General features: G+C 48.8%; 1 protein-coding gene across 1 annotated transcript; it reads right to left on the bottom strand.

The window, feature by feature from the left end:
* Nucleotides 1–382: 382 nt before the first annotated feature.
* SNUPN (snurportin 1) lies at nt 383–10,658 on the bottom strand. Its single transcript, XM_032799817.2, has 8 exons — nt 10,146–10,658; nt 9,078–9,231; nt 8,380–8,484; nt 7,904–8,000; nt 6,503–6,600; nt 6,214–6,291; nt 4,720–4,800; nt 383–1,440 (listed from the first exon to the last, which is right to left on the bottom strand). The coding sequence occupies exons 1-8, from the start codon at nt 10,301–10,303 to the stop codon at nt 1,111–1,113; spliced, it is 1,101 nt and encodes a 366-aa protein (XP_032655708.1). The 5' UTR covers nt 10,304–10,658; the 3' UTR covers nt 383–1,110.
* Nucleotides 10,659–15,624: the final 4,966 nt, after the last annotated feature.

A 15,624-nucleotide genomic window follows, 5' to 3' on the forward strand; every position in this document is an offset into this window, starting at 1 on the left:
GTGACATAGTTATGTTGACTTAACCCTTACCATAGAGCAGCTGGGTTGATGGAAGAAATCTTCCAATAACCTAGCGGCTGCTTCTCCAGATTGGTTTAATATAGCAACAGACAACACCCTCCTGTTGCAGTACCATGTGCCCACACAACACAGGCACCGCTGTACTGTGTAGACACATCCTTGGTACATATAAATGCAGCTGAAGATCTGTATACAAGAGAGGGCTAGGATTGGAACAGCATGAGATAAGGATTAAGGTGCATTGATAGAGCTGTGAAACTCTATCATACATAATATTTTCAGTTAGTGCTATAAAGTGCCTGATCCAAAGATATCTAAATGATAATACAAAATTGGTTAACTGGTAAGAGAGACTGAAGAGTTAATATTTCCGTGAAACATTTTATTCTGCACATTCAACACACACACAAAAAAAAATAAAAAAAATAAAAATTCAACATGACAGCCATTTCCCCTACTGCAAAAAGGGTCAGAGAATAAAATTATGCTGAGCTCTTTTTGCACACGGCCATTTTTCAATACAGAGGCTTCTTCTGATGCAATGAAAGTCTGCTTCTCACTAACATGTGGGTGTCAAACACAGCCTTCAGATTTTAGACTTAAGAGTGCAAGCCTTAAACTAGAATCAGATGACCACAAAACTTTCATCGAAAGGGTCGTAAGTACAAACCACTGGTTTGGAGGTGGAAATGCCCCAGATTTTCAGCCTAATAAGGTTTGTCTGAGGCCTGATATTTGGTGTTCAGTTTACAAAGAGGTGTGTGAATCCTGCTCTGAGAATGGAGTTTTGGCCATGGACTCCAATAGGAACAGATCAGGTTCTAAATGAGTAACCATGCAGTTTGGCACAGGGACCAATCCCAAGAGCAGATTTCTTCAGCAGGTAGGACTAATCCTTAGCATCTCCACAGAAGTGACAGTCCTTGCAACAACTGTTAAAGCTGACCTATTTCCCTTAAAGCCACTTAAAACAGAGCCATCCAGTCATCATTATTATCCTTCTCTCAGCCAGTATGAGCAGCAATGGAAAACGAGAAGGCTGCGCTGTGGCCCCTCACCCTCTCAATAAAACCATCCCATTACAGTAGTCTAGCTCTCCATCTGGCTTGCTGTCTCAACTTGGCTGTTGAGAGATTCTGCCGGACGAGGTGTAGACAAGTGTTCCAACTCATAACGTCCATTCTCAGCCACCTCCTTGGAGTTCAAGCATCCCTCCTCTCCTGCCAGCTTTTTACTCTTCTTATGCTCAATGATCTGCTGGAGCTGGTGGCCGGCGTAGTCTGGTTTGGTAGTTAGCGGATTAGCTGGCACAGTCATCCCAAGGATGTCTGAGACCATGTAGGGTCGGAGCCAGCCCACTAGTGGGGTGCTGCCAGGGCTGTAGTGGGTTTGTTTATGGTAGAAGAGGAGCCCATCTATCTGTAAGAGGCAGAGAGACAGAGAGATGGAACGGGCAGCATTTACATCAGGGGACGGAGGTATCTGAAAGCAAATACATTTGACTTTGACGCTTCCCAGCTTTACTGATCTCTTTTCACTTTCAAGCTAAAACAGACATTTTATTTGATTACTTCAGACAATGCGATAAACCAAGGAAGAGTAAAGTGGAAAGCCAAGAGTTCCAATACTATCAGATTAGCACCTCTTTCAGTGAGAATACAATTAAATGCTGAATGGGTCACGTCCATCGGATCATTAAAGAAACACAAACGGTTAGGCTAATGTCAGTTGATCAGCAAATATCAGTGTTTTGGGTTTGGTTGCTGTGCTCCTGCACTGAAGAAACTCAGGCTGATTTTTAATAAGGCAGCCTTACAGAAAGAACATCTCAGGGTCTTTTTTTTTATTATTATTATTAAAAGAATAGGACATCTTGGAAGTGATTAGTCAGAGGCAGTGATGCCAAGCAGCCCTGATCAGTCTACTGTTCCTGTTCCGTCAGCTTCCTCATGCTCAATAAATTCTTAATGAATCTCAGGAGGTAATGGGTGTCCTTATCTCCCACTCCAAATCAATGGCAGTTAAGGGCCCTCTGTACTTGAAGGATCAGGCCCTTAGCCTTTTGCTACCACTGCAATTCAAGCACTGAAGCTGGATGATGTTACCTATTAGCTTTTTTTCCATTTAAATTTACACAGCACACTAAGGATTTTTGATTATCCCTTCCACTGATTCCCATAGGTGCACTTGGTCAGATTACACCTTACCTTGGGATTTCTTAATGTCGAGGTGGGGGCGGAGGCTCCTTTTAGCAAAGCCAGCTGAACTCTAAAAAGCAATTTACGTATGAGCAAAGAGGCTGACTGTGCAGAGTAACTGGGAAAGAGAGAGGGTTACTTGGTTATCGATCACTGTGGGGCTCTGGCAGAAAAATCCCATGGACAGAGGACTTGCGAACATGAACCAAAGCAATGAGATTCATATCCTGCTTGTGCAAGATCCTTGAATATTCTGCATGCAAACCCACACATGGGGGAAGTAAGGGATGACTCAGGAAAAGAGAGCTCCTGACGTGACCACACTCTGCCATGCAGACACATGTAATATGTTCCAGGTAACGCACAGCATGCTGTCAATAAGAGGCCATACTAGCCACACAAAGCAGGAGAGAGTCTTTAAGTAACTTTGGGATTCTGGTAGGTACAGACCCAGGGAAGCTCCTTCAATTGCATTCCTTTTATTTCAAGATTTCAGCACATGGGGAGAGTCCCAAGAACCTGGGCCAAGAATCAGCTAGATCGAGATAAGTCACGTCCTCTCAAGAGGTTTTTTCTGTAAATTACTTCAGTTTCTATTTTCATTCCAGCCAATTTAATTTGCTGTCTGTCTCTACACTGAATCACTGTCCTGACGCCAGCCAATTCAGAAAGAGGGTTAATGTTACTGTTTGCACAAGACTAAACTTGATGGGAAATTGGTATGGAGGGATTTTATTTTTTTGTGGCCAACACTTTCAAACTTGAGTGCCTCAAGTTAAGCTCACTCTTTGATACCTAAGTAAAAGAGGCTTGTGATTTTCCAAAGAGGCAAGCACCTACAGCTCCAATTGACTTCAATAAGATTTTCAATTACTTCCATCAGATTTGTGCATCTCTGAAAAACAGATTCATAAAATCACTTTTATTTAAAAAGGCCAGTGGACTGATCAAAAGCCCACTGAAATCAACAGAAAGACTCCCATTGACCTCACTGGGCTTTCAATCAGGTCTTAAATTTGGAGTCAGAAACTTCATTTTAGGGACCGAGGTTTGAAAAATTTGGCTAAACTCACTGCCATCACCTGCAAGAGATCATTTGAACAGCATGAGCACTATACGTCCCTCCATAATTAACAAATGGGGAAAATTCACCTTTGCTTTCCTGAAGGAGCCAACATAGCAAATTCATTTAGTTTTCATAGGATGCAGTCCGTAAGCAAGACTTGGTTCACCTGCAGCCAGCAAGTTTTAATTCTTTTTGTCCATGCTACATTACAGGGACTTCATGAGCTCCCTCTGGTGGCAAATTTAACATGATCATGCACTCAGTTTTCTTTAGTGAATCCTTGGCAACCTATTTCTGTGTCAGTACTGGTTAGGAAGAGAACTCAGAGCTACAGCTAGCGCCAAATTAGACAAGAGTCAGCGTGATGACCCAGCATGTTGATCCACTAGCCTTCCACAGCTGGACACATGGGGGCAAATTGTGACTGGGATACATGAGAGAGTTTGATAAATCCAGAGAGGAAAATTGAGTCTACTGAGAATTTCAGTGTCTTCCTGGAACTTTCTACTCCTCCTTCAGTGGGGTTACGTTCTACACCTCTTTTCCAGAGGGAGATGTCTAGAGGCAGAACTAAGCTTTCAGGCCAAAGATGTCACTAAGGCTGCCAGATTCTTCAAGTTTTGGCAGGCAAGAGAGCCTATTGGCTAAAGAATCATAAAGGCTTTATAGACATTCTGTGCATTCTGCTCTTTGCTTAGTACAATTCCAGCACTGCCATTCAGAGGACTCAGACTTGCTGGCCAAATCTGATGACTATCTTTGCCTTAACAAGAAGGCATCAGACAATCAACTGTTACCAGCAAATCTAGCGTTTGCTTGTCAGTATGTTTCAGTCTGCATTTGTTGTAATTGCTTACATGGGCCTAGAGAGCTCAAGAGATGCAGTTGAGAGTCAGAGAGGCACTTGGCTTGGGGTAATTGAGAAGGAGTGGTGGTCTCCCTTTCCGTCTAGGTTTATATATGCCCCCCCCCCCATCACTGTAGGATCTAAACACCTCAGACACAGGTGAATCTGTCCTCATCACATGAGGCAAGGAAGTATGGTTATCCAAGATTACAGATGGAGAAAAGCTGCAGATGGATGAAGTGACTTGTCCAAGGCCATACATGGTCTCTGTGGCAGAGGTGGGAAATGACTGCAGTCGCCTGTATCTCAGTCTAGTGCTTTAACCACAAAACCTTCTTTTACTGTTGGTCCATTGTATGGGAGTCGGGTTGCAGCTGAGTTGGCTTCCAGTATGTCTGCAGAAGCCACAATTCCCAAGTAAAATCAGACATATTACCCCAAATGCAGCTACTCTTCTTACAGTACATCCTTAAAACCCACCTCCTACCCACCCCCAGCCCCTGTACAACACACAGCTCTGTTGTCACTGAGCCGCAGCATGGTCCCAAGTCCCCAGTCCCTCCACTGAAGGCAGAAAGCCATCTTACCTCAAAGGGGAAGTCCATGGCCAGCACCTCGCAGAGGCTCTCTGGGGTGCAGGGGAAACTCTGCAAGCCCACAAATTTAAACTGAAAGGGTAAGAGAATTAGAGCAGTTAGTGCATTCTCTCTCACGGGCCAATTATACCAAATGTTGCAAAGCTTTGGGTTCTGGAGATAAAGCAAGAGGACTTAATTGTTCAGAGGTGCCAATCACCTGCAGTTCAAGTCAATGGCAGATGCAGGTGCCAACCACTTCTGAAAACCAGCCCAATGATCTTTCTGTTACTCCTGTTTCAGCATGAGCACAAGTAGCATCTGTTGAATGTCGATGAACAAATTCGCCACTGACATAAGATGCATATTCACTGAAATCAGAGATGTGACCACTTGCGCCTGCAATGAATTTAGGCCCAAATCGCTCTCTCTGAGCATATCACTGAGCGCACAACCAGCTCTGCCTGGTTGACGGTTACGAGTTTCATAGCCCCACAGGGGCGCATGAGCATGGCACCATATAAATCAGAGTCCAGGCTCTGAAGAGCTTACAATCTATAGGTTCAGTCCTAGAAAGAAGACTTACTACTGAGTACAAGACTTGCCACTGAGAAACCCCACTGAAGTGAATTACTCGTGGCAGTGAGCAAACCACCTCGTAGCGAGTGTTTGTAGGAACAAGCTCCATGTTTCCGTTTGCTCAGCAGAGACCTGAGCTGGCAGAGATGGTTGTTTTTGTTTTTTTTTAAAAACCCCTTGAGACCATGGCTCACATATGCCGCAGTAACCAGTTTAATGGAACAGGGAAAAGATCCTCCTTCAACAAGGTGCTTAAGCACTTGCTAACTTTAAACTGATGAGTAGCCCCCTGGATTTCAAGAGTGAGAGTATTCAGGAACAACTGTTCAAAATAACAGCTCAGTGATCAGGGGCCTCTGATGTGTTCTCTCACTGGAGTCAGTGGAAGCTGAGGGGCTCTGTACTGCACAGAAACTGGCCTCATCACAGCCTCAGTCTCTTCAACTTCATGCATTCAGCACAGCTCAGTAGAGGAAGGGCTGGTGCTTTATGAATCTCTGGTTCTGCCTCAAACTCAACCCCTCAGACAGACAGCAAGTTCTTGAGAGCAGGTGAGGCTCTCTCCTAATATCAAAAGAGGATTCCTGTCGGAGAGCAAATGCACACTAATGCTGTCCCTAGGGAAACCTTGCTGGTTTTCCTTTACATCTGCATTTCAGTCAGGGAGACTAAAAAAGTGGCACTGCAGCCAGTTAAATACCCTGTAGCCCAGATCTCCTCCAGCATTTAGGATGGAAAGTGCAGGTTTATTATTTTTAAATGTTTTGTTTACATCCTGAATGTGGGATCTCATTTCATCAGAAGAACATTTCAGTGACCAAGTGGTGACATGTGGAAGATCAAACCAATGAACACGCCAAAACATAACCCATTCTGAATGGGAGAGTTAAACCCACTCTCCTTGTGCTCTGGATACAAAGAACTTACTGGATTAATCCTGCTTTTCTCTGCCAGTCCTTCCTCTTCTTGTATCTTAGAATGAAGCCAGTAGAATCGGAAATCTGTCTGGAGAAGGCAGAAGACACACAGGGTAGTGATCATCCATCCCAAACACTGGGGAGTCTACTGTGGTGCCTCATGGCATCCACCTACTGCAGATTCCACTGAATCCCTGATATCTGATGCAGTTCAGAGAACAAGTGACACAATGAGGCTCCCTCCAGTACGGGGGGGCGGGGTTTGAATGCACTGGCTAGGGTGAAGAAAGGTCCAGTACCTGACAGTCATAAACGGGATGCCCCCTCCAACACATCACATCAAGGATGTAGTACGTCTGGTTCACTTCGCTGTAGATACAGTCCAAGATCGTGTAGTCTGTACATAGAAACACAGGTGATCCAGGCATGGAGTGCTACAGACCCAAACTACATACTACAGCTCTGACACTACCAGGACTTTGCCCAAACACAATCTTCGCTCCCATTCCAGCTTTGGAAGCTACTGCAGTAGAATCCAACCTAGCTCGGAGGGGCACAGGAAAGACACCATCTGCTGATGGAGTCAGTGAACATTCAGGGCAGACTCCTAGATGGAGGACCCAAACCGTGAAGAGGAAGTTATGGATCCACTGAAAAAAAAAAAAAAAAAGTCTTCCATGCATTCACAACCCTCTTAAACAACAGACTCAGTGCAGCTTTGTGTAATATTACAAAGAGCAAGTGAAGGCTCTACACTGGGGTGAGCAAGCTGTTTGGCCCGAGGGCCACATCTTGGAATAGAAATTGTATGGCGGGCCATGAATGCTCATAAAATTGTGGTTGGGGTGTGGGATGGGGTGAGGGCTCTGGTTGGGGGTGCGGGCTCCGGGATGGGTCCAGAAAGTTCAGGGTGCAGGAGGGGCTCTGGGCTGAGGACAAGGAGCTTGGGGTATAGGAGGGTGCTCAGGGCTGGGACTGAGGGGTTCAGAGGGCAGGAGGGGGATCAGGGCTGTGGCAAAGGTTGGGGCATAAGGAGAAGCTCAGAGGTGCAGGCTCCAGGCAGCGCTTACCTCAAGTGGCTCTGGGAAGCAGAAGCATGTCCCCTTCCGGCTGCAGGGGCGGGACTTCGAATGGGGGCAGCATGCAGAGCGGACCCCGACTGCCCCTATGCATAGGAGCCAGAGGGGGGACATACTGCTGCTTCCAGGAGCTGCGTGGAGCAGCCCCTGACCCTGCTCCGCAGCTGGAGTGCCAGAACATGACAGGCCCCAGACCACGTTCACCAGCAGGAGCTCAAAGGCCGGATTTAAACTGCTGGCAGGCCAAATGCAGCCTGCAGTTTGCCCACCCCTGCTCTCACACACACTTTACCTATAGGAATACTGGATAGTCTACCAGTGTAGACTTGTGTTAACACAGAGACAGCTCTGGCTTTTAAGTGGGAAAAGGATATGGAGGTTGTGAGCCTGAGTTCAACCAATATCACTCTTCTCCAAGAGAAACTGATATTACAATAGTAAAAAAATACCCCCAATATTCCCCAAACATCTCACACCACAATGTAAATAGATAGACACAGAAGTTAGGTTACCCTTTAGCCACAAGGAGAACCTAGTCCTGCTGGGCAGGCCATGACTAAATACAAAGAGAAGCAGGCCAGGTCACTTGTACCGATTTTGAAGGTCTCTTCAGATCATTACCTTTCCCAGTTGCCGAATTGCGCCTGTTTCCTCCTGGCAAGAGGGAGGGGAATCTGTTGACACAAAATCCACTCTTGGTGTAAGCTGCAGTGGAGCCCTGCAGGGAAATGGAGAAAGTGCTGCTGTTAGACCTGTGGCTTGCAATGTGACCGTACTCAAGGCTTTAAAACACAGATCCAGTTACAATCCCAGACCTGTCCCATGTACCTTACAAGATGGGGCTGTATTTTAACAGCATCTGGGGATCACTGTATTGAAACCAGGCCCCCCAGCATAGCTGATTTTAGATATACCCCCATTGACATCAGTAGCAAAACTCCCCAAGGAGCAGGAGCAGGTTTTTTGCAGCATTGGCAGGAAGACCGCAACCAGAATTCCTGGACTAACATCTGATTTTATTAGGATGGACGGATGGGCGCACATACAGAGTTCCACTACTGTGCTTTGTTTGGTTGACCCACACTACGATCTCTTACCCTGGATGCCACAATCAGTGCCCTTTTCCCCATGGGACACATCACCAGGATCCATTCTTGCTCCAGATCTGGGGGGACATCAATCAGCCACTCAGAAAGCATTAGCTGTAGGGTTACATAGCAACAATGTTAATGACGACACTTGGGAACGGAACAAATACTTACAGGTCAAGAAACACAAATAATGGCCCTGCTTTCTCCAACGAGGCCTAGATCTGCATCGGTGACTTATAATTCACAGCCCCATGCATCTAAATGGACACTTACGTGAATATCCAACCTCTTTTTAATAGCACTGAACAGCCCCATAGGGAATGACAGAAGGTCTCACAATGAATTAAAAGCCGTGGGTGTGAGTCAGTTAAAATATTTATAACAGTGGATTTATAACAGAGGTAAGGAAATGTGTTGCTACTTTGGGAAACACTTTCACTCTGTCTTACGTACTATCCCTGCTATGATTTCACCATTGAATTGGGCATCCACCCACACACACCTCCCCCACCCTGCAATTCTGCCCTGAATGCAGATGAGCTTTCAACTGTTGCCTATAAGCACTGTGCATGCATGTACACAGTGTGGTCTGCATGCAGGCGTGAGCACTCACCCCACACATGCACTTTCCCGCACAGACACATGCACATGCTCATTCCCAGGAGCCAGCCCATCATTTCCCTGTGCTATATATCCCTGCTCACTTGGTTAGCATAACGCTTTGGCAACTTCTTGCCCATGTCAACGTCCATATCCTCATTGCCCGCATCTTCACCTTCCTCCTCCTCCTCCCTCTCAGCTCCAGTCCAGTCATCCTCTGCCAGTCTCCTGGCATGGTTCACATAGTCCAATCTCTTACTGCAGGAGAGAACAGAGAAACCCATTTCCCTCTTTGAAAGGAGACATGGCCATTTCCGCCCTCCCACGCACCTTGGAATGCTGCGTCTGGATCCAGTGAGCAAGGCACTGAATACATGCGCTTGTTAAGGGAATGGGCCATGTAGCCAATGAGGATTCTCAGCTGTGCCCTTTGAGACCATCCGCACACGAGCCAGCCAGAATACCAGAACAACAACTGTTCTCTAACTTTAACAACAGATTGTGGGTTGTGGAGCTCTGGCGTCTATCTCCCCCACTCCCCCAGCTCAGTGTTGGAGGCACTTGGCCTCTGCCTTAACATACCCAAAGCATGAGTAGAACACACTGTAATCGCACATCCTGTCAGAGCATTCTTATTCTGGAAAGACACAGTTATAAGGAACCCAAGTGGGTCATCCTGAAAGCTGCATCGCAGAACACGCTCCCAGGCAGCACAGGAATGCCCCACTCTCCATTTCTGCTCTGATTCCCATGCATGCTCTCCCCTCTGCTCCACGCACACTGCCATATAGGCTACACGCTCGGACACTCCATGTTGAGTTATTCCTCTAGCTCTGTGGATTCTAAGTTACTATATATTCTCATAGTGGTACCAAGGGACCGTTCCTGACTCACTGGTATCAGCCTTCCCCCGTCTCCCAGCCTAGCAGCTACAGTGGTAGCACTAGTGCCAGCCTTCCAACATGCCAACCCATGGGTACGTGCTGGAGGTGCACCAAGGCCAGAGTACTTCACACTCACACGACCCTACCGTGAGTAGACGCCACATATCAAAACACCATTGATAAAATGCCTGGCCCACAAGATATGAGGCAGACAGAGACAAGCCCGTAGAGTAGCTCTAAAAGGATCAGCTGCCAAGGGGAAAAAGCCATCAATTATGGAACCCTTACGATTTCTGAAGTTCCAGGAGCCGACGTCTCCTCTCTGCCTGCTCCAAGGAACTGTACTTGGACTTGTACTGTGCCAGTCGGGGGTGAGGGGCTGCTGTGCTGTTCAGGTCCTGAGACACAGCAAAGCTGGAAGCCAGTGCTTGGTTCAACTCCTCCATTTTACTGTCTGGGAGAGAAAAAGCGAACTGAGTGGAACGTTAGGTAGAGTTCATTTCCTCCTGCCTGAGCAGCTTGGGACGGCTCCCCAGGCCCTCAGCAACCAAAGGAAACAGGGAGACCAGGTGGCTGGAGAGGAGGGAAAGAACATGGTGTTTTACAGCCCAGCCGAAAAGATTACAGGATGGGTTCAGAGGTGGAGGTGGATGGACAGAGCGAAGGGGAGCCCAACACACAGATGGAGAGGTGCAGCAGACGGAAGAGGAGAGCTGGCAATGGGGCCCAGGAGAGATGGCAGGATAAAACCTAACTCTTCACATTGTCAAAGCAGTGTGCAAATATTAATTAATCCTCCCAGCCAGTCCCAGCAGGTTAGGAAATAGCATCCTCATGTCACAGGAAATTGTGGGGACAGAGGTTAAAGCCAACACTGTCAGGCACCTACATAAAGGTGAGCAGAGTTTTGAGGTGCTGAGTACCTGCCACTCTCATGGAGCTTGGCGGGAGTCAATGCTTGGTACTCAGCCCCTCAGGACACCAGGCCATTTAATTAGGTGCTTCAATATGGAGGACAATGAAAGTCTGGAAATGTGGGCTCAGGAGGTGCAGCTGGGAACAGAATCTAGGAGTCCTCATGCCCAGCCCACTAAGCTGGACCATGCTGTGCCTCTATGCGGGAGAGGGATGGAGGGATGATGGGAGAAGTGGAGCGGGGGAATGGAGGGGGAGAGGGGAACAGGGGAACAGGGAGTGGGAGTGGAGGAGAGCAGGACAGGGGAAATGGGAACAGGGGTAGGGAATGGAAAGGGGTATTGGAGCTGGGAGGAAAGTGGGGCAGTTGGGGAAATGGGAACGGGGGATGGAGAAGAGTAAGGGAACGGAGGGATGGGAGCAAGGGGAGGGGAGAGATGGAGAGAAGGCGGGATGAGGGGATTGGCGGGATGGGAGGAGATAGACGGGGGGTGGAGAGAAGGGGGATGGAAGGATGGGACAGAGGAGCGCAGGGGAATGGGATGGGATCAGGCCAGGGAGAGTGGAGGAAGAAATTGGAGGAAAGGGGAGGTGAGAGCACTGGGGTGAGATGGGAGGAGGGGGAAATGGGATGGGGTGGAGAGATGAGAGGGGAGGAGAGCAGAGTGGGGTGGATAGTGGGAAATGGAGGGATGAGAGGAGAATAGGGGAATGGGATGGGGGCCAGCAGGGGAGGGATGGGATCAGAGGAGGTGGGATGGGGGTAGGGCGATGGGTAGCAAGGAATGGAGGGATGGGAGAAGGAGAATGGGAGATGGGATGAAGATAGCAGAGGAGGAATGGGATCAGAGGAGGGTAGCAAGGAATGAGGGACGGGAGGAGGAGAGGAAATGGGATCAGAGGACAGAGGAGGGCGGTGCGTAGCGGGGAACGGCGGGAGGTGGGGAAGGCGGGATGGGATCAGAGGAGGGCGGTAGGTAGTGGGGAATGGAGGGATGGGAGGAGGTGGGGAAGGCAGGATGGGACCAGAGGACACAGGAGGGTGGTGGGTAGCAGGGAATGGAGGGACGCGGGGGAGGTAGGGAAGGAGGAATGGGATTGGAGGACAGCAGTAGGTAGCAGGGAATGGAGGGACGGGAGAAGGAGAGGGGAAGTGGGAAAGTCAGGATGGGATCAGGGGACAGAGGAGGGCGGTGGGTAGAGGGGAATGGAGGGATGGGATCAGAGGAGGGCGGAGGGTAGCGGAGAATGGAGGAATGGGAGAAGGAGAGGGGAGGTGGGGAAGGCGGGATGGGATCGGAGGGCGGTGGGTAGCAGGGAATAGAGGGACGGGAGGAGAAGGGAGGTGGGGAAGGCGGGATGGGATCAGAAAACAGAGGCGGGCAGTGGGTAGTGGGGAACGGCAGCAGGTGGGGAAGGCAGAATGGGATCAGAGGAGGGCGGTGGGCAGCAGCGAATGGAGGGACAGGAGAGGGGAGGTGGGATGGGATCAGGGGACAGAGGAGGCCGGTGGGTAGCGGGGAATGGAGGGACAGGAGAAGGAGAGGGGAGGTGGGATGGGACCAGGGGACAGAGGAGGCCGGTGGGTAGCGGGGAATGGAGGGACAGGAGAAGGAGAGGGGAGGTGGGATGGGATCAGGGGACAGAGGAGGCCGGTGGGTAGCGGGGAATGGAGGGACAGGAGAAGGAGAGGGGAGGTGGGATGGGACCAGGGGACAGAGGAGGCCGGTGGGTAGCGGGGAATGGAGGGACAGGAGAAGGAGAGGGGAGGTGGGATGGGATCAGTGGGTGTGGCAAACGGGAGCTGGCTGGAACGAGGCAGGGCGCGGCCGGGGCGAACGACAGAGCGAGTCAGGATGCCACGGCACCGCGCCCCCGTCCTGAGCGGCCTTTCCGTGGCGCTATCTCCGGCCCGTCGCTCTCAGCCAAGCCAAGTCGGCTGCAGTCCGAGGCCATCCGAGGCGGGTCTCGTCTCGGTTATCCTGAGGCGGCTCTCCGCTGGCCCGGGCTTGGCCGCGGCGCCGGGCTGGGAGGTCCTCCGTGGCGCGGTGCCGCTGGTGTGCGGCTGCTAGATGCTGCGCGGGCCTTTAGTTCGCGGCCGCCTTGAGGCCGGGGGGAGGCGCTGGCGGTATTGCCTCGGCGGCCCGGCTTAGGCCCAGCGCGGAGCCCCCGCCCCGGGCTGTCCGCAGCTAATTACTCGGGGGAGGGGGCTGAATCGCGGGTGCCCGTGTCGTCGGCCCCCCGCGGGCTGCTGTGCGCGGGGCGCTGCACGAGCCTAGCCGAGGGGACAAGCCGGAGCCCCCCCGCACCCTGCTCTCGCCGGCCCGGCGGTGGCAGCGGGGAGAGCTCGCAAAGAACCGCCTCGGATGTCAGCAGCAAATCGGGCCGGCTGCTGCTGGGACCTGCCCCCGCGGCGCTTGCCGTGTCGGGCCCCGATCCCGCAAACCCGTCTCGGTGCTCAGGCGCCTTACGCCCAATGGTTCCAGCACCTAAATCCCTTTGGGGGCTCGGCTTTAGAGCGCCTGAGTAGGCCAAGGGTGCAGCTTAACTAGGCTGGGAAAGGGGTGGAGTGTGATCACTAAATGTCCGGTTCATCGCACACCCGCAAACTGCCAACACAATAGTTCCATCAACAATCATGGACATTTGCAGCTAGGCAAAGTGAGGGGAATGGCGCTTGAGAACATGGGTTTAAGCATCTTTAATTTGTGTATTTTCACATGTGAGGTTGACAGTTTGTCTCTTAAGGGTTCTAGGGCATTCTTGTTGAATCTCAACATTTACAGATAATTGTCTGACCCCACCCCCAGCCTATCATCCCATAAAATGCAACTGTGAAAATTTAAATCGATACAAATCTGAAAAAAAATATGCTTAAAAATAAACATATGACCTGTTGAAATTATAAAGAAAAAATAGAATTCTGCTACACCTGTGCTTAAAGCATTTGTAGGAGCAAGACCTAAATAATACTTACTATGGCATCCTTAATGTGTCCCATCTCTGGTTCATTTTATAGGGCCACATCCTGCAAATGCTTAATCACCTGGGTAGCTTTGCTTGTCTCACAGGGTTAAAAAAAGAACTAGAAAAATTCATGGAAGTTATGTCCATCAATGGCTATTAGCAAGGATGAGCAGGGATGGTGTCCCTAGCCTCTGTTTGCCAGAAGCTGGGAATGGGTGACGGGGATGGATCACTTGGTGATTACCTGTTCTGTTCATTCCCTCTGGGGCAGTTGGCATTGGCCACTGTCAGAAGACAGGATACTGGGCTGGATGGACCTTTGGTCTGACCCAGTATGGCCATTCTTATGTGAAAACCAATTTCATTTCAAATCAAGCAAAATGTTTTGTTTAGATTTCAGCCATGTTTTAACACTTTTGAACTTTGAAAAAAATAAAGGAAATTTTGAAACAAGTAATTTCATACCAAAAAAATCAAAACATTTTGATTTTTTTCAGAATTGTTTTTCTTAGAAACAAACTTCAAAACTGGTATGAATTTGCAAAATGTTTTGGTGTAGCTGAATTTGCATTTTTCAGCAAAAATTTTCAACCAAAAATTTTTGGCCAGCTCTTGTTTAGAAGTGATTTGAATGATAAAAGAAATGGCCTGATTCTGTAAGGTGCTGAGCTCCTCTTGGGAGATGCTGGATGCTACCACTCACACTACCTTCCATAGGAGTTGAAGGTGCTCAGCACCTTGTGAGATTGGGCCCTGAGTGAAAGTTGATTGGTCCAGTGATGACGGTATGAAGTTGGGAGTGGGTGAAGGAGACAAATGGCCATCTGTAGTCATTTACACCAGTGCTTCTCAAAGTGGTGGGTCAGCGAACCATTGGCTGCTGGTCCGCAGCGAGTTTCCTCATAAGAGCATGGAATAGGATAATAATATGGCACCAGTCCCTGGCACATTGGAAAAAAAAATTGCCGGTCCCCCAAATCAGATAGCTTGAAAAGCACTGATTTACACCTCCTCAGAGTGGGTGTAAAATTTGCATAGGGTGCAAATGACTAAACAAGGTGCTGGGTAATGCTGAATCTGGCCCTTTAAAGCAGACAGGATTGAAGTTTGGGAGCAGAGATCTAAAAATCAGCTGCTAACCACCCTGCCATGATACTGTATGAAAATATCTCATGTAGAATCTGCCTATGCAAATCATAGCAAACCGACTGGCACAGGCTACCCTATAGAAATTAAGCTTTTTGAAGGTGATAAAAAACAATTAATGCCTGAAGCTAGGATGTATAAAGCCAGTAAATGTGCGTATTAAAACATAGGCATTGGACTGATTAAAAGAGATCACACTGTTTCTCTTGGCTAGGCCCTCACAGACTTCACTTTTGTTTACTTCCTATAAAGTAGGATGAGTGGATGAGCTGCGGAAATTGAGAAACTCCATGTGTCTAACTGAATGCACCAGCTTTTGCATTCCACAAAAATGATAAAGGTGTAAACAAAAACTAAATAGAAAGATGCTCAGCCTTCAGTTGTGATGTTCTGTTCCTGTGATCACAGGACACATGGAAATATCAGTGTATCCTGCAGTTATTTGTAGTGATGCCCTAGGGTCCAATACCTATTTGGGAAAATGTAGACATTAATTAATTACTATTTTTAAGCACTGATAATGTGCCAGGCATGATACAAGCCTTCAAATACAGATACTCCCTGCACCAGTGAGATGTAATCTTAAGGCCCTGATCCTGCAAGCTGTTCCAGTGGTGCTCCATGTGGGGCCACATGTTCATTTATGGTAAGCAACTTGCAGGACTGGGGTCTCAATTAGACAGGCAGAGGAGGTATGACACACCAGGGGCCAAATTTTCCACTCATTCCAGGTTTACAT

The sequence above is a fragment of the Chelonoidis abingdonii genome, chromosome 9, assembly GCF_003597395.2.
Source record: "Chelonoidis abingdonii isolate Lonesome George chromosome 9, CheloAbing_2.0, whole genome shotgun sequence".
Classification (NCBI taxonomy): domain Eukaryota; kingdom Metazoa; phylum Chordata; order Testudines; family Testudinidae; genus Chelonoidis; species Chelonoidis abingdonii.

What these genes read in the sequence shown, in the direction of transcription:
- SNUPN (XM_032799817.2), bottom strand. Translation starts at nt 10,303, where the DNA reads ATGGAGGAGTTGAACCAAGCACTGGCTTCCAGCTTTGCTGTGTCTCAG. An exon ending in AGAAAAGCAGGATTAATCCA is followed by an intron (nt 4,801 to 6,213) that starts GTAAGTTCTTTG and finishes TTACCCTTTCAG; the next exon opens with TTTAAATTTGTGGGCTTGCA. An exon ending in CCATGGACTTCCCCTTTGAG is followed by an intron (nt 1,441 to 4,719) that starts GTAAGATGGCTT and finishes TGCCTCTTACAG; the next exon opens with ATAGATGGGCTCCTCTTCTA.